At 37.9% G+C, this 26,345-nt stretch overlaps 1 protein-coding gene across 1 annotated transcript in view; it reads left to right on the plus strand.

The window, feature by feature from the left end:
* Window positions 1–26,345, plus strand: part of LOC150078461 (uncharacterized) — a 285,117-nt gene that overhangs the window by 123,210 nt on the left and 135,562 nt on the right. The window contains exon 5 of the mRNA XM_090384573.1: window positions 6,826–6,879. Within this exon, the coding sequence (XP_090240699.1) occupies window positions 6,826–6,879 (54 nt within the window). The remainder of the gene's footprint in view (window positions 1–6,825; window positions 6,880–26,345) is intronic.

Here is a 26,345-nt window from a genome sequence, read left to right on the forward strand (position 1 = left end):
GAACTTTTAAAAAAAATAAAGGAAATAGCCAACCTATGCGTTTACTCCCGTAAGTAACTATCCAGCTGACCTTTGAATTTCCCCAAACTGTCGGCCTCTACAACCCATGTAGGTAACTTATTCCAGTAATTTATAACCTACTGGCTAAAATAAAACTTTCTGCAATCCAGTCTAAACATCTCTAGAACTAGGGGCCATACTTGAATTTACGGTCCCTAGTTCTAGAATCATTTATAACCGTGAAAATTTCGTCCTTATTCATTTCACTTATGTCTCTCCGAGCCTTAAACACCTCAATCAAGTCTCCTCTAAAGTGCCTAGTTTCCAAGCTCTGCAATCCACATATTCGAAGTCTTTCCTCTTATGGACGCCCTTTTGCCGATCTCACCAGGCAAGTTACTCGTCTTTGGAGCCTTTCAAGAAGTTTCATATCTCAACCGTATTTTTACAGTGTAGTATCGTTTGGTACATTTTATAGTTTTCAGTATTAAACCCTTATAGTTAAACGGTTGGTGTATTTGTTTTAAATTCTGGATATGTATTACTCTCCCAACCTTAGAGGCCTTTTTGAAGATAAAGTTTCATGTCTTTCTTTGGGTGCGGTCTCCATACTCGAACACAGTATTCCAAGTGTGGTCTAACAATGGCCTTATATAATGGGATTGTGACATCCTTATCTCTACGAGTAAATGTTCGAAAAATCTCATCGATAGGCCACCATGGTCATCATTAACTACGCTACAAATCTTTACATCATCTGCAAATTTAAACATCACGCCCTCTATCACTTCATCGATGCCATTTATGAAAATCAAAAACAACATTGGTCCTAATACTGATCCTTGGGGAATCCCACTTCTTACATCAACACAATCTGAGGAATAACCATTTATCACAGCCCTCTGCTTCCCTGTGATTCCAACCTGTTCCAGCTTATAAAGTAACCGCTCATGTGGGACTGAGTCAAATGCTTTGCTGAAATCCATATAAACACTGTCCAAATTATTCCCTAAATCCAGCTCACGAGTGATCCTGTCAAAATAGCTAACAAGATTTTCCCTTTACAAAACCATGTTGAGTATCCTTTAGAATTCAATTTCTATCTAAATGATCCTGAATTCCACCTTTGATCATTTCCTCCATGATTTCGCCTAATACTAAAGTTAGACCGACCGGTCCGTAATTTCCCACTTCACTCTTAGAACCGCCCTTATGTATTGGAGATACATTGGCACGTATTCAAGTAGACATCAGGGGATAAGGTAATAACAAATATTGTATTAATTTTTTAATGCAAGTTGTGTGCTTAACTACGTTTCAGTACTTTTGGTAAAGTAGATGTATACATATGTATATACACTCTCGCCTAAAAGTTTGGAATCACAGCGTATGACAAGTTTTCATTAATTTTTTTTTGAAATATGAATGCACGGTTTAATATAAACAATGCATTACAAAGTAATATAATATTAGTAAATTAATAAGAGGAGTTTACCTCAATATAGTACGTGTAACACTTCCGTGTGATACCCTCCAGAAATTAAAACGAAAAAATCGTTTTAATTTCTGGAGGGTATCACACGGAAGTGTTACACGTACTATATTGAGGTAAACTCCTCTTATTAATTTACTAATATTATTATCAACGTAGAACATATTGAGTATTACAGCTCTGATTCATACCATCTAAAGTAATATAATATATTTTATTAAACATTGAAAATTTTACAGCAAAAAATATTGAAATTATTAATATTAACGAATAAACTGAGTATATTTCATACAAATATTCTCCACGAGATTTTATCACTGCCTTACACACGTATTCTCGGATTAATTTCATAATACTGTTTTGACTGAGTGACTAATAGTGCCTTGATTAACATTATTCACAACGAACTGCAAGGTTTCCCAAAATTTTGCGAAGATGGGAAGACTTCACGGACTTGGTGGTCTAGACGATCTCATAAAAGCTCTATTCGATTTAAATCAGGCGAATGGGGTGGCACACCACAATCTGCAATATCCCCTCCTGTTGTTTAGTTACTAGAAAGTGCTTGCACAGCTCAGAGGAGCTGTGCTTCAGGTCACTGTCTTCCACAAAGTATAAATTTATTCCACAAAGTCGAAGTCCAGAGGATACTGCATTATGTTCAGGAATGTTTTTATAGCTTTCTTTTCTTAAAATCCCTTCAATTTTGAAGATGCGCCCACTCCAGAAAAACAGAACCAATCCCAGATTAGGATGACACCGCCACTGTGCTTGACTGTAGGCACTGAACAATGCAATCGTCTCACATAAACTCTACGCTTCAATACAAAAATTTCAAAGTTGGATTCATCCATCCGCAGTATGTTTTTCCCACTCATCGGTTGTCCAATATTGATGACTTAGCCCAACCCGACCGTGTCTTTTGATTTTCCAGTTTTAATAAGGGATCTCGGACCGCTACACAACCATGAAGTCCTTTCGTGTTTAAGACGAAGTTTTACTGTGGACGTAGACAAGGGAGTTTCTCTGTTCCTATTGAACTCAGCTCGGATTTTAGGTGCAGTAAATCGTCGATTGCGTTTAGAAATCAAATCAGTGTTATGGTCTTATCTTGTACTTCCGTTGTTATGTGCGGTCATCCTGATCGTGGTTTTCCCTTTAAACTACCAATCACCTTGAACAGTCGAATGGTAGTTTGTACTGCTTGAAATGAAACACCTAATGTTTTTGCCAATACTTCTCGTGGAACAACTTTCGTTATACAGAGTTATAATAGCACTTCTTTTTTCAACACTCATTTTCTTAATTCTTGCCATGTTTATCACGAACCACCAAAACTTACACCAAACGCTCTTTCTGAATGAGGGGTGTTCGATTTTATAAGATTATAGCTCTTACTCCTCAATTTATATTATCGCAAAACACTCTAGAATCACCTACAGAGGCGGACAAAAAAAATGCTCACCTTAAAAAAAAGTAATATTTGTAGTGAAACGTATAAGATATTGTTTGATTACAGTAATTTTGTTTGTCGCAAAGTAAATGTATTGCGTCAGATAACGCTTTTATTGCATCAGACAGTAATCTATGAATACGGCGTCGGAAGGGTATACACACTCATTAGTATCCTCTTTTTCGGAGGTGTACGCATGGCTCCATATGTTCAGTTGACACCAAGAAAAAAAAAGTGTAGCTGTTGCTCTGTCCCAGGAAGGGCTTTCTACGCGTGCTATCGCTGATAAAATAGGCTGCCACCAGTAAACAGTATCCCGGGTGCTGAAATTAAAGCGTGAAACCGGTGATGTGAAGAGAAGACCTGGATCAGGCCATAAGAGAGTGACTACGCCTTTCCAAAATCGATATTCGTAATCGCCATGCTAGTGCTCCTGATCTAAAACTGGACTTTGAGATGGCTCTGGTGTTGAAATAATTGCACGAACTGTCCAAAGACGGCTTTCGATAGGCATGCAGACAGACCATCTGCATGCCTATCGGCCCAAAAGAAGTCTTTGTTGACCCAACAAATGAGGAAGAAGCTACTTGTTTGGGTAAAACGCATGTTTCATGGACAAAAGAGCAATGGGACACCGTCGTCTTTCCTGACGAATCGAAATGCAACCTACATGGCTCGAATGGGACGCGATATGTCAGAAGACCAAAATCGGAGGCATACCATCCTGACTGCATAACACCGACTGTAAAGTTCCCCGCCGATCAGATGGTATGGGAATGCATAATAAGCAAAAGGGGTGGGGCGAATTAAGTTTAACGGAACGGTGAGTGCAGAAACCTACACCGCTATCTTGGAGGAGTGCCAGAAACCCGTTATTACGGATCACCACACAGACTTCCGAAACTGCATTTTTCAACAGGACTCAGCACCTTGCCACAGAGCAAAATTGGTAAGATTTATGCTATTTAGATTTAATGATGAGTTTGTCTTCTTGTCTCACAAGGCTTAAAACAACCTAACACCAATGTTTTCCCTCGTTTTTCTCCCTTAAGGTGCAGTCATACCTAAGAAATGCTGACATTACAGTGTTGGACTGGCCCGCCCGGCAACAGTGCAGATTTGAACCATATTGAAAATTGCTGGTACATAATGTCGTCTAAAATTGCTCAGAAGAAGTCAACAAGTAAAATTCAGCTGCGGGAGAGCATTGTAAGGGTGTGGTACCACGAAATTGGGCAACCTTTGTTTAACAATCCAGAAGGCTGGATTGTTAAACAACGAGATCGGCATACAGTTAATCTGGATTGTAGAAGATTATACAGTGGCGGACAAAAAAAACTGCATCACTTGTGAATTTTGCAAATACAGTAATGTATTTTGCGCTGCATTGTGGGTTGCAGAAATGTCCCAAATGCATTTTAGATGGAATATATATCTCTGTGAATGAAATCCAATAAAATTCAGCATACAGTTAATCACTCCAGTTAATCTGGAGTGATTGGATCAGAGAACTGCAACAACTTTGGGAGGTGCATTATGGCCACAGAAGCCGATGCGCTAACAAAGAAAAAAAAAGTGGTGTTTTTCCCAGAATTTTACTTTTAGTGATGACCACGTCTCATACCTCGTGAATATTAGGATAGTTTAACAGTTAAAATGTAAATTCCTATACATTAAGGTGACGTTTCGGGAACCTTTCCGGATATCCATCATCAGACCATATATTAGCTATTATCGGCCCCTGATTGCCGAATGTCTCAATCTCTACTGTGTATATATTCAACGGCCAACAGAATAGGAGTTGTCATTACAAAAAGTATAATTACTTGCATTCCCATAACATGGATCAATTTTAAGTGCTTCCATTTGAGACGACGTAAAAGAAGGCAAAACATTCTTCTAAACGAAAGCCATTGTTGTCCATTTGTTGCATGAGTGGAAAGGAGGAATTCTGTAGCTCCTAATTTTATAACACCCCTTCCCTTCCATACTATAATTGCTAAGGAAAACGAAAAGTAAATAAGTGAATTCATTTTTTCGAACGTTTCACTTCTCTTATTTAGTAACTGAAGGGAATTCAGAATCAAAAGAGGCAAAAAAAAAAAAAAAAAAATATATATATATATATATATATATATATATATATATCTCAATCATAATAAATCCCTCTGCTCTTCAGTTTCTCTCTCTCTCTCTCTCTCTCTCTCTCTCTTTGGACAAAATATATGTTTCTTACGCGACTTAATCTCCACAGGACTCCACGAAAGAGAGAACAGACCCCATTCAAGTTCTGACACAAATGAATACTTTCTGATGGCAATTTCTAATATGATATCGTCTTCGCGTGCTAAACTTCGAAAAGTTACTTCTGCACGACAGGAAAAGTGAAGGTGATTAGTTTCCTACCTGTAAATAAGGCTGCCACCGAAAATAGGGGTCACCTAGAAACAAGATAAAGGGGACCATCATTAACTTCTAGTAGCGCAACAAGAACTGTGCGCGCGATCATTCCCGCGTACACCCATAAAACTCGTTAAAATAACTCCAAAAAATTTCTAGAGGACATATTATTAGTTGAATTAAGGGAATCTCTCATTGTTTTCTTTTACTCTGAACGCCTCTTAATGACTCGTGGTACCGCCAGAAATAATGCCATAGGAGGATTATTGCATAAATGATTACCAGATTACGAATAACAGTAATGCACAATCTTCACCAGTCATTGAGTGTACAGTGCTTGTGTACCGCTTAAGTTGACTTGTGAAGTGGTTACCACAGAACTCAACCAGTGCGTGCTGGTATCAAAGACAAAAGCGAATACCATCTTCTCAAATGAAATCTGAGAACAGACTCATAAATATTCTGAGATGTATTCTCCCAACGAAATATCCAAGTGAACGAAATGCCAGACAACCGAATCAGAAATACATATATATCCGATTCCCTTTTCTTTTTCTTTTGTTAGCGCATCGGCTTCTGTGGTCATAATGCACCTCCCAAAGTTTTTGCATTTTACCCTGATCCAAGCCCGATGCGGGATTCGAACCCGCGACCTTTGGGTTGCTAGGCAGGCACTTTACCCACCTGGCCAGCCCCGATTCCCTAAGAAAGAATATTTAAGCCGTTTTATCAGCTCCTCTTTATGAGCTCAGATTGGTTCTCTTGAAGAAACTGGATTTGTTATCTTGCCATTACTGGAGAGAGTCTCATATTAGTGTAGAATCACAAAACGCCACTCACAGGCCCAACTCAAAAAGGTGATAATACTTCTTCGATATGTCGGTCTGTATTATCTACTCATCGGTAACAATCATACTTTTGTTACCGATAGTGGAGAAATTACCATACCGCCAGGTTGGCAATTACTGGGGTGGGGAGGGGAGAAGAATCAGAGGGACTTTATGTTTGATTACTATGGTTTTTAAAGAGCCCAAGAAGGGAAGTTCAAGTATATAACACGATGGGGGGGGGTAAAATTTCTCGTTTCGTCTTTGGTTACTAATATCACTTTGATAACGGTAAGTTGAATCTTTATACATATTTTCATTTAAGGATTTCACAGAATACAAAAATTCATTCTGGCTTTTGTGACTGTTATCTCAGTTTGTCTATCATTTGCATATTCATAATAATTCAAAAAAACTTAACGATTCCTGAGTAATTTAGAACGCTGGCAGAATCCGCTTGAACAGATCAGATTGATGTTGGCTGTCGTCGTTGTTTCTAGATTTTAGCCATAAAAAATAATACACAACATTCAATGAACGCAATCAGATTTATACTGCGTTCATCGGACACTGCTGTAGTTAAATAATAGACCTCACTTAGTTGCATCTAGTTAATGTTATTATTATTATTAATGTGTTCTTTTTCTTTGCAGATAAAACCAAGGCAAGAAATGGAGATGAAAGTTAAGAATTTCATACCGCCATACGTGAGTATAGTTTGTTTTAATCTGAACTAACTAAAGGTGTAAGTGTAAGTGTGTGTTGTTGTCTTACGGCACCAGGGGTTTTCCCCATCTCCGCGTTGCTTTCATTGTGATGAACCAGTTCACTGGAAAATGCCAGAGATTTAAAAGTGTGTGGGAATTGTTCATGTGTTGTGTTCTGTACCGTTGTTCATCTGGTCATTTAGCCGTTGGACCCCTATTGAGGCCCAACCTTGTCCCACTTACGCCCCGTGGAGGCAGACCAGGAACCCAGTAGCTGTAGATTCACTCTGGCAGGTCCTGCCGCTTATTTTCCTGGGATTTCGGCGGCTAGGACCTTAAAAAATATATAATAAATAATAAGAAAAAAAAATAATAATAAAAACATATATATAAAATAAAAAATAAAAAAAATATAGGTATTAAATCACATTTGCAGGCACGCACTTATCAGCCCATGTCCAGGCCTCACTGATATTTCAGGGATATTACTTGTTCATACATCGCTGACAGAGTAGCATTTCTGTTTGCCTTCATGGAGCCTCAGCCGTAAAAACACCTTTATTTAAATACTTTTCAATAATTTACAAAAGCTAAACTGTTTCGTTGCTAGTAAATGCCATGCACCCTCGAATAATACCAAATTTGCTATTAGAATCTCTTGAATGGTGTGTTGTCGGAAAACGTTGCATGTATGAAGAAAAGAACGAAACGAAATTAGTTTTAAAAAATCCCAAGGCCATTCACACAGATGAGTTATTTTAATAATTAATATTTCGGGAAAGCACACACACACGCGACTTGTACAGCACGTGCGCCACAGCAGCACAGTGACACTAGTTCTAGCTACGTAATAAAGTGTTATGATTAGGAAAGGAGACGCCTTTTACTGCAGTCGACGATGGCGTGGAAAATTTAATCGAAGAAATGAAAGTGAAATGAAACGAAAGCAGCTCTAAATAAAGAAACATGTCGTGTATGAAACAATCAAAAAGAGAATCTTTCATACAAGGTATATATACTTCTTTCAGCCGCTGAATTTACAGGTAATATACAATAAAAGTTCACATAGAGTAATGGGGCGGTTCCAGGAGGAATGATTCTCCCGTAAGAGAAACTAATTCCTCTTTAAGGGAAGTATCCTCTTGAAAGAGGAGAATCATGTAGCAGTAAAAAAGTCCATATCATTTTGATCGTAAGTGGGAGGATCTATTCCCCTACCTGGAACTGCTTCTGGAGACAGAAACCAAAAGACACCAGATTTCTCATAAATGGATACCAAATATCTAATTTGGTATCCATTGGAGCAAACATTTTTGTCACTTTTCCTGTTTTCACGGATTGCACTTCATGCATCAACTGAAGCAGTGTCGCTTGTGCTACTGAAGTGCATCGACGAAAGCCATCCACAATGGTTCCACATAATTTTTATGTTTAGAGAAAACTTTTTTTCCTGACCTTCTGTGTATTCTATTATACATTTTATTGACTGTATTGTTTGTTTATCTAGTAATATATGCCATCAGTTTTATTGCTGTAACTTTTTGTTTCTTTCGTTACACAGCTGAATGTATGACAGAGTATCATCACGGATAAAGCTGAATATCAATCCATTGTCAAATTCATATTTTTGCAAGGCAAACAAATAAGGGCTATCCATAACCATGTCTATGGTTATTGAGGATATCTGTTCATCATATGACGTCGTAAAACATTGGTGGAGACAGTTCAAATGGAGCTGGGAGAGCGTCTATGAGGAAAGAAGTGGGCGACCATTCACATCTCACACTGCTGAATTCGGGGAGAAAACTGAACAGCTGATCCTCAATGACCGCTGAATAATAATTAAATAGATAGTTGCTGATTCTATGGATCAGTGGAGAGGTCTCAGCACGATGGTTTCCTTGCTTGCTCACATGTCTTCAGAAAAAAAAAAAAAACGCAGGCCTGCTCTGATGAATTGATCGCCATATGTCATAAAGATACTGATCTGGTTGTTTTTTTTTTTTTTTTTTCGATTGGTGACTATGGATGAATCGTGGATACATAACTTTGATCTGGAAACATCCATCATCATCAACTCTCCAAAAAAGGCCCGAGTGCAATCATCTGCAGGGAAGGTGTTGCTGTTAGTTTTATGGAATGAGATGGGCATTATTCTAACAGATTACTTGGAGAAGGGTACCACTATCAATGCACATTACTAGAGCAACTTACTGAAGCAATTACATGGGACAATTAAGGAAAAGCGATGCGGAATGCTCAGCAAAAATGTGCTGTTGCTTTATGACAACGCACCAGCCCACACTGCTCTCGCAACCACTGATCTTGCCCGGAAGTTAAGACTCCATATCTTGCCACACCCGCATTATTCCTCTGACTTGGCATCCTCTGATTTCTTCCTCTTTCCGCAACTTAAATAATTTTTGCATGGAAAGCATTTATTTAGCAATGCAGAGGTAATTTCTGCCGAAGAAGCATGGTTTCAAGAGCAAAGTGGGCATGATTCTCAGCATAAGGAAGTGCCGCAAAAGATGGAAGAAATGTGTCGTTTTTGGAGGTAACTACACAGAGGAGTAACATGGTTCCAAATCTCAACCTCCTATTACACATCGAACGTAGTCAGGGGAAAAGCTTTTTGATATCTGTTTCAGCTATTATTATTTTAGTTGGAAATATAATTTCTAAATTTCTAAAAATATTCTTCATGGGGAATTACTTATCTCACTAAAATAGAAAATGTCTCTAATAGCACATCGACCCACCTTTAGCAGCTATGATAGGGGGAACATTCCTGCTTGGCATGGATTCGACTAGGTTTCGCACGTTTCCCTGGTGGTGTCATTCCCACCATGGATGAAGGTTCCAGGTAATTCCACAAATTCTCGATAGTATTCATGTCCGACAACTGGTCTCCAGATTGCTGGAGTGCTCTAAATACAATTCATACACAATTCACGACTTATGATATTGCCATCTTAGAAAAATCCGTCGGTACCCCTAGTAAAGGTCAGCATCGTGGAATGAACCCCTCAAGTGACAAGGTCCTCCAGGAAACGAGATGAGTCGTTCTGTACCACGGAAACACAGGCGAATGTCATAGTATATTTGTTTCGCAACTTGGCACTGCTTTATATAGATCTGCATTTGAATCTCTTCAGATGAGGTCTCTTCCAATCGTTACTCTAGTAATCCGATCTCGGGCGACTCCCCCCCCCCCAAGTATGAACGGCGGTTCGGTGACCATGCGTAAGTTTGCCTTTAGCCAACGGGGTTGATTGCCCTGGAACAAACTTCCGTCTGATGTCGTGGAAGTGGTAGGATAGCTTGAATAAATTCATGAAAGAACTAGACAAACTATTGGAGGGGTGTGCGAAAGATGATTTTTAGGGTCCGTAGCCTAACGAAGGACCCTTATAATGTTACTCGGTTATAATCTCTGGAACCACTCAACCTATTGACTTGAAATTTTGCATGGGTTTGTACATCATGTGGGCAACATAACGTCATATTGATCGTTGTTGATAAAAATTTGTCAGAGAAATGGGGGAATAAAATGTCCGACAACTGGTCTCCAGATTGCTGGAATGCTCTAAATACAATTCATACACAATTCACGACTTATGATATTGCCATCTTAGAAAAATCCGTCGGTACTCCTAGTAAAGGTTAGCAATTCGCATACATGTTGTAATAGTGCAATAATAGTTGGTCTAAAAAAAATATACCTCTCTGAGTTCTAAACTAACTTTCAGTACAGTCTGGGTAAAATACTTTCGGTTAGCTGTGGAATATCTTTTTTACATTCGTCAAAATGAAAACAGTATCGATTAACCCTTCATCCCTGATATTATTTTACTGGAAGCAGCCTACTAAAGCGATTAGATTGTAACAAAAATGAAATGTACTCGTATTCTCAATAGTACTGGGAAACCGAGAGACTCTTTTGTTGATGCGCTCGAAGAGTTGAAGAATACTTAACCTGTGCTTGTGTTTACAGCAGTGTTAGGAGGTTGCTAATAAAATAAGTGAGGCTGAACTCTGATTTAAGATAACATTTAATGCCGACATAACATGGCCACCCGAAATAAAGGATGATGATTATGCCATGTGTAAGCATTTGGGAAGGATAGACAGAAGAGGAGGATCACTCTATTTATCAAAATTATACTATGCATGACTAGATGTATGTGTGTTAAGCGTCAAAGCAACTAAGGATATGAAGTGTCAGTAATGTTGTGTGCGTTTTTCGGTCGGCTTGCTATTTACTGGAGAAAAAAAATCCGAATTTACAGGAGGAAAAAATCATTGCCTGAACTGACTAACTCAGTCACATTGCGAAAATGCCCATAAAAAAGTCCTCGAGTCATTCATGGGATTCGAACTTGGGCATTTTCCGCGGTGTGGGAAAGACAATGATTATATCCACATGCTACCGCGATGGCCTATGGTTTAATAAAAAGGTATTTCCCCAATCGGGAAGCAACGAATGCCAGCACTGATTAGGTGTGTTTTTAGGTAGTAGAAATAAAATAGGAAAATATGCGTTTAGGTATGGCAGATACTAGGAGAGTGTGAATAGTACAAGGGCTTTACTTGCAGGTGTGTGTGCGGGTGTTTTAAGCGACAAACTGACTGACTAAGGCTATGGAAGCGTCACTATATTCTGTCTAAAACAGTGTGCATTCTTCGGTCGGTTTGGTGAAAGCAAAGTCCTCGGACTTAACATCGACTTATTCATAAACATCAAGGAATTTCAGAATACTCTTAAGTAAGTGGAATCATGATTCTACAACTGAGCCGCCTAATTCCACACCTCACTTCTGAATGTAACGGAATTGTGTTCATCGAAAATTCTAATTTACTGTTGCAGGACAGATATTGTTTAGTCGATTAAACCAATCGGCTTTTTTCTGCATTCGTATGTCAATATGGGATGTTTAGTAGCAGTTTGAGTTACAATTTATGTAAACTGTTCAAGTATATGTATTCTATGTAAAAAAAAAATGATTGTATTACGAATACCACGCAAAAGTATTTATCAATTTTTAATTTCACAATATGTAAAAATCTCAGTGCCATCAAGGGTACTGCTGAGTTCTAAATTTCCTGACAGACTTGGAAAATGGCTCATTTTTCATTAAATGCCAAGAATTTTTACCCACCCATTCGCACATTTGTGAAATTCTGTCAAATCGTCATTTAGTTTGCTTCTCACGCCTGGATGCTTTAAACAGTTAAATGAGATATCCAATGGCTGCATTTGGCTAAAACTTCCTTGAATCACACTTTGTTTAATTCCACAACATACCTGTGATCTCAACTGGTTACTCACTAAAATAGCTAGACTTCAGCAGTTTGCTTGCACCTATTATACCTTCGGACCATGAGACACAGGAATATTTTAAGCAACATTATTCGGGAAAAAATGCATCTTATGATGGTCCAGGAAACAGGGTATATGTAATATAATATAATAAGTAATGGCATATAATAGTATAATATAATTAGTAATTTACAACAACAACAAAAAAAGACCTGTCTTATTAGGGCCACCAAAGGACTAACTTATCTGCCCGTGTGGTTTGGTTTTGGTTTTTATGGCGCATGGGCGACTAAGGCCATGATGCGCCAAGTCCAATATTTAAATAAGACACAGGTTAAATAAACAGTAATATCAATATATATGAATGGTTAAAAGGCAAGTAAAATATCTGATAAAACAAATATGCATAATGCGTATTAAAAAACATTTATATACGTCTATAGAGGTTTACAGTTTTTAAAGAGTTAAAAATTGCGGACATATTGTCTTTGTCAGTTAAAATTTGACTGACTGTATAAGGCTCAGTCAGATGGTTAAAAGCGCTAAAACATAAACAGTGTGCATTTAAAAATCTTGGACAGTCAATAACGATATGTTTCAATGTTAAAATGGTGTCACAATGCTCCCACATAGGACAGCCATTAGCAAAAAAGAATGCGTCAGATGACTGTGTCCCATGCGGAGCCGAGCTAGAACAACTTCCTCCTTACGGTCCCTGCGAAGGCTAGACGACCAATGTTCGATTACAGGCTTAAACTCGTATAGTTTATTTTCAGCTTGCCCGTGCCAACAAGAGTGTTGCCACTGGGAAACCAGTTTCTTTATAATTACTTGCCTGTAGTCACTATAGGGTATTAATGGACAAGAGTTATGGCGCCTCCGTAGCCAGGTGGGAAAGAGCAGCAGTGCGTAGCACACGCTTTCTTGCTTAGACCGGGGTTCGAGCCCGTCACCACCAAATACGGAGGACGCGGAAAAGTCAGGGAATGATCACCGCATATTCCCGGAGCAATATGGCCTTAGTTGCTAATGCTCCTAAAAACCAAATAACAACAAGAGTTATAACGGATCACTGATTTGGCTGCAGAATCCGCCAAATCATTTCCCAGGATCCAGCTGGGGATCCAGCAGAAGCGAATATCAAATTCCAATTCGGAAAGGGATTGTCTGCTCATGTGTATTATGTCCATAAATTGCGTGTGTTCTCTGGTGCGCTTATTAGACCTATTATTATTTTTTTAGGCCACTCGAATAATTAAATTTATCTGCCGTACTGTGTGCCTTATGTCTGTTAATTGCGTGTGTTCTATGGTTGATTTGTCTGTTTTTCTGGACGAAAAAATCCTAGATGGGGGGGGGGGTTGCCCAGGACCCGACTAACTCGAGAACGGAATGAAAGCCTTCGTGGGTAGCACAGTTGAGAAGATCGCCGTCCTCCCCACACCGGATGGAAAAGACCTGATTTCGAATCCCCTCGATGGCCGGGGGGGGAATTTTTATAGGTATTTTTCACAATTTGGCTGAGTTAGTCGGTCTCGGGCGAGCGGTAGTATGGTTTTTCCTTCGGAAAGTCGGGTTTTTCGCCCAGCAAACAGAAAATCGCCGATGCTCTTAAATCCGAATAATAACAATAACAGAGTGAAAAAGCCCATAAAAGTCCCTCGCATCATTGATGGGATTCAAGCCCGGGCCTTTACCACCCATTGTGGCGTGTGTATAGGGGGGGGGGATATTATAACCACTGTGTTTCCGGCGCAGACAGTAATTTACAACAACAAAAAATATGCATATCGGGAGTACATGAACACCACTAAATAGGTCTGGAAAATTCAGTTAGCTGGAAAACGATGCCTAAAGGCAGAGATATAAATCAAAGATGCAGTAAGAGCATTTTGCTTGTTATAAAAACCTAAGTTTTTTTTCTTTACCTATGATTTTAGTGGGTTTTCTTTCTTTTTTTTTTTTTTTTTTGATTCTATTTGCGCCGAGGCCGTTAAAACTATGATGTCAGTATATCGTCCATTGTCAGTATATTGTTTATTGTTGGCTGAAAAGTCCTAATTTCTGTCAGGAAAGAGATTAAAAAAAACATGCAACACTCTCCTAAAACACACTAACTCGGCCAGGGCGTTAAAAAAAGCACATACATCTTTTTACAGTTGAACACGTATGCTTCCGCCCACCGAGTTCAAAAATCATGGAATTGAGTGTTGTCCAGAGTCAAGACTAAGGAGGATAGAGACCTTTTGGGTCTTCTTATCAATGTGGCCTAATTAGTCAGTCCTGGCAAAGATTTCTTAACAAAAATATTTGGATTTTCGCAAAAGCAAATCGAAAGAAAACCATTGTTAAAATGAAATGGTTTTTCATCCAGATGGGTGAAAAAGTAAAAGATGGATGAAAAATGTCAAGCGGCAGTAACGTGGTAAACGGGATTTAGAATAACAGTAAATATAAATATGCTACCTGCGAGGCCTTTTCCATTAGCGAGATCTCCAACATAAATGCTCTGTCATCACAATAAGGGAAGCACACACTTCTCACTCTCCAATCACTGCGCTTTACTCTATTTTTATTACTTCACTTGAAGAACATCTCGCCAGCGTGTTTAGATGTTCAGTCCATCATCACTTATCTATTCAAAATATTATAAATGTATACCCTTGATATTATTCCAGACTTCGAGGATTTGAAGAAAGAAAGCTGCCACACTTATTCTGCTAAATACAAAAGTAGTTCTGAACAACTGAAGAGCATTTTTGCTAGTTGTTCATCAGCACGAGATAAAGTCAACTCTGAGACACTGCCCGCTGGAAACAGTTGCTAATTTCTTATATATATATATATATATATATATATATATATATATATATATATATATATATATATATAAAAAAGAAAAGGGTGTGCCTTAAGAAAACTGAAAGTTCTCAATGTCTTCAAAATTAATGTGTAAAAAGAATTCCTAAAAAGAATAATAAATGAAATCTTGAAATTTTGGTATAATTTGTGTTTCGGATTTTTCTTGTTGCATAGACGTCAGTGGAAGACAGCTGGCTGTTCTTAATCCATGGAGGACATAAAGACATTGCTTCCGTTGTGTATAGCTTTTTTTATTAGCTAAACTTGCACAACATATCTCGCCAGATGAGGTGTATTACAGGTGAAACTCGATCTTATTTATCTAGGTTTCGTGCACGGGGCGTTGTTGCTTCTGCGCATACAGCTGGCGACGCACAGACATTCCTCGTGCATCGATCAGCCACATGGAGATCTCAGATTCTTGTGCTTAGGGCTGACGGCTGTTTGGTGCCGTGTATGCGTTCTTTGTTCGGTTTAACGTTGACCTTACAGTAATCGACCAACGGCATGAAATGATAAGAGAAAGATATTTGTGATGGTCAAGAAATTTAGTTTTTCTTCAGTGATGATGACCGATATGAAGTGACCTAGTAGGCCTATCCGCGTGGATATGTCCGTTGTGGCTCACGTATGTGGAACACGGGAATTACTTTGAGGTAAGATAAATAGCAGGCTTATCGCGCAGATTTTCAAGGTTATGTTATTTTATTTACTATACATAGACTAAGCAATTGAAACGGTTTATTTAACTTTCAAATATATTTCTGTTTAAAATACCTTTCTATATTTCAGATCAAATGCCAAAATGCATTTCTCTATAAGCATGCACCGATAATTACACACTTGTAATGAAGTTCAGCGTAATGGGAGATTACAAGCAAAATGTACCGTCTGTAGGCGACAATCCACTTCATGGAGGCTCACAAAATAACTTAAATATTACATCACAACTGCCATGAAATTCTCTACGAGAACGTCACGAATCGGTATAAAGAGCTTATAAGAGTCAAAAAAGGGGGGGAGCATAAAACTTCGCTCGTCTCGTTTATGACAATTTATTTAAATGAAGAGGTGGATTATAGTGTGGATGGACTGGTTGAAAGTTATACAGAGAGGCGCAACCTGCTGAATAAATAATTAACACTTGTGTTTTGTAAATGAACAGACTTTTTCATCATAGCGGAGCGATTCATTACAGCAAAAGCTATCTCAGTCGAAAGTGGCCATTCCCTCTATTAAAAGAAGAAAAGACCATTCACGCAAAATGGGATATTTATTTTATTCCGACACTCGTTTTGGCATCTCTAAGAATCACTTTGTTTTATGTTTGTATGACGCCCAGAAATTCATGTCACAATTTGTAACCGCTTTAATAGAAACTTGTTATAAAAAGCAGTTGTATAACTTTTTGTTTAAATAATCTTTTTTTGTTGTTTGTTTGTTTTAATTGCGGCTCGTACCTTTTAAATTACCAAATCCGAGCTAATCGTCTGAATGGGAAGAAAATACCCTTCTAGGCTTGGTGGCATTGAAGCTGTGGTAACATCTCCAACTGACAATACTACCCTCGGGAGGGGTAGTATTGTCAGTAGAATTTCTACCGTAAACATTGAATGACCTTGACTCGCCTGTCGAAATTCTCGCTACTATAACAAACATTTAATCTGGAAATGGACTGTCCAAGAATAATAATTTCGGTTGTAAGAATAAAGATAAGACGTTAATGATGGCACATAATATGGAGGAAATACCATCCACGTGGCATGCGTCGCGTCCACAATAAAGAGAAAAATGGCTCCCAAAAAGAAAGAAATACGTAACTACGTAATCTGCTGATAGCTTGTTATTAGAAAAATATTTCATTACTGCGATTTTGATATGCGTTATGGCACTAAAAGCATGAGTGCCACTTTCATTACAAAAATAAACTGAATTAGACAGGAACTAGCAAGCAACACCTGTTCGATGGACCATCAGCATATGAAGTTCGAAAGGATCGTGTTCAGTCGTTGACCATTATCCAATCAAACGTCAACTAATATCCCTGTGTACTCCGAAACAGAAAGGAAATAGTCAATAAACCAAGGTCAAAATCAAAGCATGTCATGGCCACCGCCATCTGTAGGTTAAAATAAGCAAACGCAAGAAAGGAAATGTAAATTTAATTATGCAAATAAACGTTTTGAATTGCATGGTAGCCATGGCATGCTTTATGATGTTGGCTTTAGTTTCTTCCTTATTTTCTTTGTGTTCGGATTGCATAGGAACATCCACTGATATCTGGTTACATAGCGATCAACGACCAAAATTGATTCCTTTCGAAGTTCACATGTTCTGATCTCCCTTGAAGTGTTTGAGTCCCCTGTCTGTATTTCATTCCGTTTATGTTTATTGTGAGTGACACTCACGCTTTGGTAGGTGTAAGGGTGTGTCACCTGGAGGGGAGAATCGTGCATTTGACAATGAGAATTGCTTTCTCATTGTCAAATTAATTTCAAAATCGCACCACTTTGCTAAGTATTACCCTAACTATAGTATTAATTTTAGGCATTTGTTTCGTGGTAATTAATATTTCATTTCATAAGTATTAAAGAGCAACCAGGTTAGTGCTGTTAATAAAGAATTTATATTTTTATAAAAAAATTATATTTATAAAAAAAGAGGAAATTATTTTTTATCTATAGAGTGGAGAAAGTATCTAAACATCAGTAACAACAGGAAAAGTCAATGTAAATTATATGTATAATACATCCATCTATGAATACATCTATAAATTATAGATATCTAAATGTTTAATTTGATAAAAAGTAAACGGCTACACTGTGTTATGTTTTTCTGTTGTGTCTGAGAACACTATTATCCCTACAGTGACTTAAGTGAGGACTCCTAACGGAGTCCTTATCTATGATAGGGCTTAGGCTGTTTAGAATCGGCTACGGTTACCCACGAATCGACAGCAAATCAAGTATTTGCATAGCCGTCAGAGGCGACCATACAGAGATAGTAGTTGTATCTCTTTTTTTTCTTATTTTTACTTAAAATAACATTCAATACTGCATATACAGAATACAACAAACATGGAAGTACTGGAGATAAATATTAGAAAAGAGACAGAAACAGACAGAAAAGGAAGGCAGCATGGCCCATCAAAAATTCAATGTTAAAAGTTCTTTTTAGGAAACGAAAAGAAAGAAATAAGGAAGTGTTGGAAGTTGTTCAGATAAAAAAAAAAAAAAAAGCAGCCCACACCAGAGGAGTGGGGTTAAATGAAGTTCCTGGATATTGCACTATCAAAACAGTTGAAACCTTGGAAAGTGAGAACAATAAAAGTTGTTCTATCAGTGGTTATTTACTGAAGACTACAGTGGCACAGAAATGTTTACGAATGTATAAATAAATATGGGAACCATATTGCAATTTTCTTCTCCACGAGGTAACTAAATTGAAAGTATTATGAATACAGCATTTACGCTTATAAAATTAAACTTCACTGTCACTAACGGCAGCTGGGTGCTGATTTTATTCTCTAATTTTGTATTATTTGGGAGCAAAGTAAGTGCATACCAACTTCGCGCATGGGCAGGGTTTGACAAATCACAGATACGTTCACTGAATAGATCAGGGGTTCTCAATCGTGTTTACTTTTCCTTTTTTTTTTTTTTTTGATACCCTGTGATACGATAGGAATACTCAGGTTAAAACATCAGTATCCCTGTTGCAAACATACAGTTTTTCGTACGATCATGTCTCTATCTTCTCTGAATACTATATACCAGCACCTTGTTTAAGGAGCAGGTATCCCAATAAGTTCACCTCGTTGAATTGTACAACAAAACTTAGTTCAGCAGCAACGTGATAGCATTGGCTTGTATAGAGTACTGTATTTACCTAGTTGTAAAATTGTGTAACAAGCTTAAGGAAGCAATCATTCATTCAACCATTTTGTTTAAAAATTGTTTAGCTGCATGTCTGGTGACGTCTAATCTAATTTAGAGGTGAATAGATTTTATTTCGTATGTAGAGAAAAAAAGTACATAAACTTTTGTATCATACATGTTATTGAAGCAAAATTAATATACATGTATTAGTAAATCTAAGATTTAAGATTTTTAATGAAATTTGATGCCACTTCAAATACGAAAAACTTTGATGCAACTAAACGTATAGGTATCTCACTCATTATTCATTTTATTTCCTCTGAAATTAGGGAAAACCGTGAAGAAGAAAGAACACCCACACCTGTAGCTAAGCATAGTGCAAAAGCAAGATGGTAATGATGAAGGTTCGATGCCTTCGAATAAGATTCGAGTCCGTAGATGATTTTCAGTGTCTCGAGTATGAAGATTAAGTTACTTTCGGAATTATTCTTCGCAGTACTTAATTTAGCTGATAATTTCTCATGTAGTAAAGAAACTGCATCTACATGAGAAATTCCTAAATAAATAAATGTGTTGTGTATTACATAAATATTTTGTAAAATATTTTGTATTACATAAACATTTATACTTATTTTAAACAAAACTGAAGGCTGGCTTTTAATTAGAAGTTAGGCCAGTTAATATATTTCAAATTAGTTTTTTCCGAAATTTATTTTGTCAGTTCAAAGAAAAGTAATCCGGACAAACTCGATTAAAATTTTCGAAGTTTTCGGCTGAATATAAAAACATTCGTAAAATCCCAAACCTTACTTGATTGCTGATACCTTATTTATTTTTTCCCGCGTATCACAAACCACTGATGGCAAGCAGTGATATGCTTTTGGAAAGACTGGCCATAATGATTCCTCATCAATGGCTTCATGTAGGAAACAAAGTGTAATAGCATCTTTCAAATAACAGGTTTACCTCAATGTAATGAGTCAAGAACATTATTCTTCAATTTTCTTCTCGTATGAGGAAAGAAACATCCTAAAAACAGCAGTAAATACGCTAGATTTCAATTACTGCTTAACTACTCACACGTAACTTACAGGAGCTGCGTTCCTTTTTTTCTTTTCAAAGCGCTTTAAAAGAACTTTTACATTATTTTCCTTTACTTCAGTAAAGCTTTGAGTGGATTCCACATGAAAGGCTGATGTATAAACTGAAGAACACTGTAATTACTGGTAAGATAATTCGTTAGATTATGGGGTAGTTAAAAGATATACGACAGAGAGTAGGCATAAATAGATGTTCCTCATGATGGACTAGCATCTTGGGGTCACTCAGAGATCAGTACTGAGGCCACTCCTATTTCTACACTTCCTTAATGACATTGATAAAGGAGTGCAGAGGAAGTTATCAAAGTTTTTGCTGGTAATTTAAAGATCGGAAGGGTGGTTCTGGTAGTTAACCAGGTTCTACTTAATTACCAAAACCTGGCGTTTCGCCTCAAAATGATTGGTTGTTACGTAGGGGATTTAGACGCATCGGCAACCTAGGCTATATTGCGCCGTACATATTGTCTGTAAATTGCATGTGTTCTGTGGTGGATTTGCTGTTTTCTGGACGAAAAAGCCGAGTTTCTGGGAGAAAAATACGTGCTACCTTCGACTGAGTCCAACTAACTCAACCACGCTCTGAAAAAGACGGATAAAAATTCTTATGATCGATGGGATGTAGACTTCAAAGGTTGGCAACCAGACATCAAGGGGAACCTGTTTGATGTATACAACGCCCTGGAAAGGATAATTAAAATGAACAAGGGAGGTTGATTTTCACTGGTAGGAGAAACAAGAACTTGGCGCAAATATAAAATCTGAGGTAGTAACAGAACGCTGGATATCATGACGCTTACCTTCGCGCAGAATTTTGAACATCAGTGGAATAAATTGCCTTCCACGGTGGTCTAGTTGGAGAATTTAATAAAGTTCAAAGTGGAATTGGGTAGCTACTTTTTGACAATGAGAAAAACGTTAATGAATGTGTTTAATTTTTTTTTTGTTTGCTAGCAGATGTTGAAAAAGTTCCTTGCATCATTTATTAATTAAAATACTAAATGACCAACTAATATTTGATTTTCATGGCGAGATCAGCTGTTTTCATCTCGCCATGAAGATTGGTACAATGCTTATATTCATAAAGTATTTCAGTCCACTTATTCATAAACTTTCCAAATCTATTCCATTTTGTCCTGAAATACCGTTACGATAAGCTTTCTGCAGATGGCATGGGCCAAAATTTTCAGATTTGGGGAGCTGGAATTATGTCACGCCTTACTGTCTCGCTTATTTTGAAGATGAAAATGACTATGACTTACCCCAGCAGCTATACGGTCGAGGAAATCATCCTCTTAAGATTCATAGTATCGAAGCCAGAAACACAGAGGGCGCATCAGCTTGTCGTTGTTTTACGTGTCAAAGTGGTTCAACAAGACCGCAAAAACTATTATCTGGCGGTATCCAGACATTAGCACTGTGATGGAGGAGGAAGATGTTTAATGTAAAAGGAAGACTACGTTGGAAAATGAGATTCCCTTAGCACGGGTTTCAATAAGGAATTGTTTACGTAAATTTTTCTTTTTTATTTTCAAGCCACCTTCGTAGTTTAAACACGAAAGGGCTCTTAACTTATTCTATTAATTGGAATGAGAAGAGGATTCGGCCCCTGGGAGCTTAGAATTTCTAGTCCCTAATTTCAACTAAATGCACCATCTGCCTATTAAAGGATAGATAATTTACTAGGGTCTAAATTCGGGAAGAGGGGAGAACTTCTGAGGTATATAAGAAAGTAACACATTTTTCAATTGCTAACTGATTATCATAGTACAATATGGGGGGCACTTCATAGAAGACTGTTATGAAAAGCAAGGTTGGACTTATTCTATTAGTCATCGAACCTCCTCTTGCTTTTTGGACTGCTGCGCCAAAATTAAATTCTGACAAATTTGATTGGATACTATGATGTGGTTACAAATGAACTAGATGCAAAAAAATCATTTTGATATCATATACTTGGATTTCAGGAAAGCTTTTGACACTGTTGCGCCTGGAAGACTACTGTACAAATTGGAGCAGAATGGTATTAAGGGTAAGTTGCTCCAATGGAGAAAAGGGTGGTTGAGTGGGAGAAGACAGAGAGTGGTACTCAATGGACGCTGCTCTTCGTGGGCTAATGTTATTAGTGCAGTCCCACAGGGTTCGGTGTTGGGCCCACTGTTGTTTTGTATATTTATCAATGATAGTGGTGAAAGTATATCAGGCTTAGTGTCGATGTTTGCAGATGATACAAAGGTTGGCAGGGTTGTTAATGACAGTAATGGCAGTGTGCTACTGCAACAGAATCTAGAAAATTCGGGTAGATGGGCTGAGAAGTGGCAACTGAAGTTTAACATTGAAAAATGCAAAGTGCTGAATAAGGGTAGACGTAATCCCAGAGGAACGTACCAAATGTGTGGTACTACACTTAGGGTGGTAGAAAATAAAAAAAGACCTGGGAGTAATTGTGCAGTCAGATATGAAGTTTTCTGAGCAATGCAGAGCAGACAGGCTGCAAGAGCAGGTCATGGGGTTTTGTCAATGATATACAGGAAGTTTGCTAGAAGGGAAAAGGAAGTGATTATCCCTTTGTACACGGCAATGGTCAAGACACGCCTTGAGTACTGCGTGCAGGTCTGGAGGCTTCATTTTAGGAAGGATGTAGATTTGCTTGAGCGTGTACAGAGAAGGGCAACAAGATTGGTGAGGGGAACAAAGGGGTCCTCTTATCAAGAGAGGCTTAAGTTCTGCAAATTGCAGCGGCTGGAGACTAGGCACCTGCGAGGTGATCTGATTGAGGTGTATACGGCCTTGAACGGGTTGAGCACGCTGAATTCTGATGGGATTCTTCCGCTTGCTCAGATTACGAACCTAAGGGGGCATAAATTCAAATCGAGGAAAGACAATTGTAGAATAGATATGCGAAAATTTGCCTTTAGCCAGCGGGTGGTTAATTCCTGGAACAAACTTCCATCTGTCGTTGTGGAAGTTGATAGCTTAAATAAATTCAAGGAGGAACTGGTAAAACTTTTAGAGGGAATGGTTGTGTAATTTTTTTTTTTTTTGATTGATGCTACATACGCTCATACGCTTGCTTCCTTGCACCACATGCCACTATTACTATGAAGTCACTGGGACGAAAAACCCAAATTTCCAGGAGTAAAAACCGTGCTACGCTCGTCTGAGACCCACTGACTCAGCCACGTTGTGAAAAAGATTATAAACATTCCTCGCATTATTGACGGAATTCGTACTTGGTCTTTTCCACCCCGTGTGGAGAGAATGGCGATTCTAGTAATTGCGTTACCCTCGAGTGCGAATTGCTTGGTGTGTGTGTTGATTTACAGCAATGAAAAAAAAACCCAAATTATCCTTCAGGGAACATTAAACGCTTTGCAGTGATGAAATATGCTGATGACGAATGACAACATTTGCATTCGATATTCACAGCATACAACACCGCAGTGCGCTTCTCGCATAGAGGTAATTAATCGCTGCTGTCCATTACGTAATGAGCAAAGACCGTATGATCTCTTTAACGTAGGACTGGTTGCAATTAATTGCACGGCCGATGCAAGTCAATGTTGACTGCCGATCATAGCTGAAAGTTTTGCTTAATTTAGTAATTGCACCCAGACAAGATAAATTTTTTATTTGTATTCGCAGTAAAGACTGTATGCGTCCGTTGACTCAGCCTGGAGGAGTTCTGTTTGGAGCAAACCGGAAGTATAATGTTCTCCAAGGAAACAGAGCTGCTCTGAACTGTTGGAGTCGCTTCAGTGCGCCTGGCACTAGTCACTATTAGTCATGGTGTGCAAAGTTATTGATTTACGTGAGGAGCGTAAAATAAAATCTACTAATGAGCTACTATCCTCTTTCTGTGGATGGCTAAGGTTCGTTTGAAAAAAAAAGGAAAACCGATATTCTTTTGTAAAATTCCTCTGTAGATTTTTGCCCCTATCTTTCGGTTCAAAATAATAGTAAGATTGGATTATATGCATCTGTATATGTAAATACATATTGTGACCGTTTTAATCATTACTGCATACAAATGCATAAACAAGATTATTACTAGAAACATGTTTTCGTTAATTTGATTTAGACTTTCTGAGATTAAACTGGGAAACGCGATTTCAATCACTGAAAACATCACAATATTACAATAACACTGGTCGGGATCAATTTAATCCCTGAAATAATTTTGACAGATTCTTGTAGGAAACATGTTCAAAAACTCAGATATGTGCTTAAAAAGTTCTCACCACCATCAGTTTTGAAATATCGTTGGCTAATGACCAAAAACCAAGACCTGTAGTTTGTTTAACCATCTTTTCCATCTATTTTAACTGTTTATTTTATTTATTTTTTTTCTAGAGTATTCGGGAGCTTTCAATAACATTCGACACTGAACCTCTACAAAACCAAGGCTCAATTACTAGGATCACGGCTTCAAGAGCGGAATCTTCTTGAAAAGGCTGCCAAGATGTCTTTTTATAGGAAGAGGCAATATAACATAATGACTTGTTACTCCATGGATGCTGTTTTGATCTATTGTAACTGTCAAGGAATTAATGAAAGAGTTACATCTGGAGCACGTCCCCGAGCATTGCAGGCTTTTCACTGATTCATCCAAGGTCAGTTTGAAAGCAGTTTTACTGCACAATGGAAATAAGTATCCATCTATATCATTGGCCTATGCAGTTCACATGGAGGAAACGTACGATAACCTACCGGTTCTTTTACAAAAAATATGCTATGAAGAATCAAAATGGAATATCTGTGTTGACTTAACAGTGGTAGCTTTGCTGCCTGGGTTGCAAGGTGGATGAACTAAATACTGCTGCTTTTTATGCGAGTGGGACAGCTGAGCGAAGCATTGCCACTACAGGGTAAAAAAAATGGCCAAACCATTCAGAAACTATACCAGGCCAGAAATATGTAGCGCATCCGCCTTTGGTGAATAAGTAAAAAATCTATTTACCTCCACTGCACATCAAGCTTGGTTTGATAAAAAATATTTGCGAAAGCGATGGACAAAAAAGGAGAAAGATTTTTTCCTGTTTGAGGCAAAAGTTTCCTCGAATCAGTGAGGCCAAGATAAAAGAGAGATTATTTTTGTGGGTCCCAAAATCAAACTACTATTCCAAGATGAGGAATTCACTAAAAAATTAAATGATAAAGAAATAAGAGCCTATAAGGCATTCGAAAGCGTATGCCGGAACTTTTCAGGCAATGAGAAATCACAAAATTGCAGTGAAATTGTGGGTGAGCTAATTTTAGCGTAGAGAGAGTTGTGGGTGCAACATGTCGTTAAAGCTTCATTTCCTTCATTCCCATTTAGACTTTTTCTCTCTGAAAACTTGGGAGCGATCTGCAATGAATATGGTGGAAAGTTCACCAAGATTTTTCTTAAATAAAAAAAGATACCAGGGAAAATGGAGTACAAATATATCGACAGATTACTGTTGGAATCTCGCAGGGAAGACACCAATGGACGATCATAAAAGGCAGAAAACGATAAAGTAATTGTTTTATTATGGGATAAAAATTTTTGGGGATAGAATAAGGTTAACGGACCCATTCTTCAACATTTAGCGCATTGAAAATGTTACAAAAAAAAAAATAAATAAATAAAAGATACCAGGGAAAATGGAGTCCAAATATGTTGACAAAAGGCAAAAACGATAAAATAAGTGTATTTTAAGAAAATGTAACATTTTCTTAAAATATATGAAATTTTTTTTGCTTCCCCCTTAAAATCAAAAGGTGTTACAGCAATATGGTTGCTATATTTGAATTCAGCAACGTCAGATTCTACAAGAATCACCACCAATTTTAACGGAGCGAAAAAAATGTTTTTGTTTTTTTTTGCCGACAAGTAATAAGCACATTGATATTTATTAGTTAAAGCGGTCCCAGCCAACCAATAGCAACCCGGCTGTCAGTTACACATAATTTAGCAGTACTCTTATATACTTCCTCTCCTGTTTGCCCAAGTACAGGGAGGGAAAAAACCTGCCATGACCAAAAAAGATTGATATGAACAAACGGAAAATAATCAAATTACATTAAAAAAATAAATATAGATATAATTAAATTTCAAACAAAGTCCAAACTTCATTGGAAAGAGCTACATCTGTTCACAGTCTGTTGGAAAGCCAGCGGTGCCAGGAGCTGCCGAGAATAGAAATGCCAGCACAAGGAGTTGGAGTTACAGCAGATATAGCAGACTCAAGCCTCCGCGATTTCACAGAACTTTAGGTAATTCGCCAGTACACCATACCGCATTACAAATCCAAGGCTTCCAGATGCAGAAGAGTCTTCCGC

The sequence above is a fragment of the Mastigoproctus giganteus genome, chromosome 11 (assembly GCF_048544385.1).
Source record: "Mastigoproctus giganteus isolate SK-2022 chromosome 11, ASM4854438v1, whole genome shotgun sequence".
Lineage (NCBI taxonomy): Eukaryota > Metazoa > Arthropoda > Arachnida > Uropygi > Thelyphonidae > Mastigoproctus > Mastigoproctus giganteus.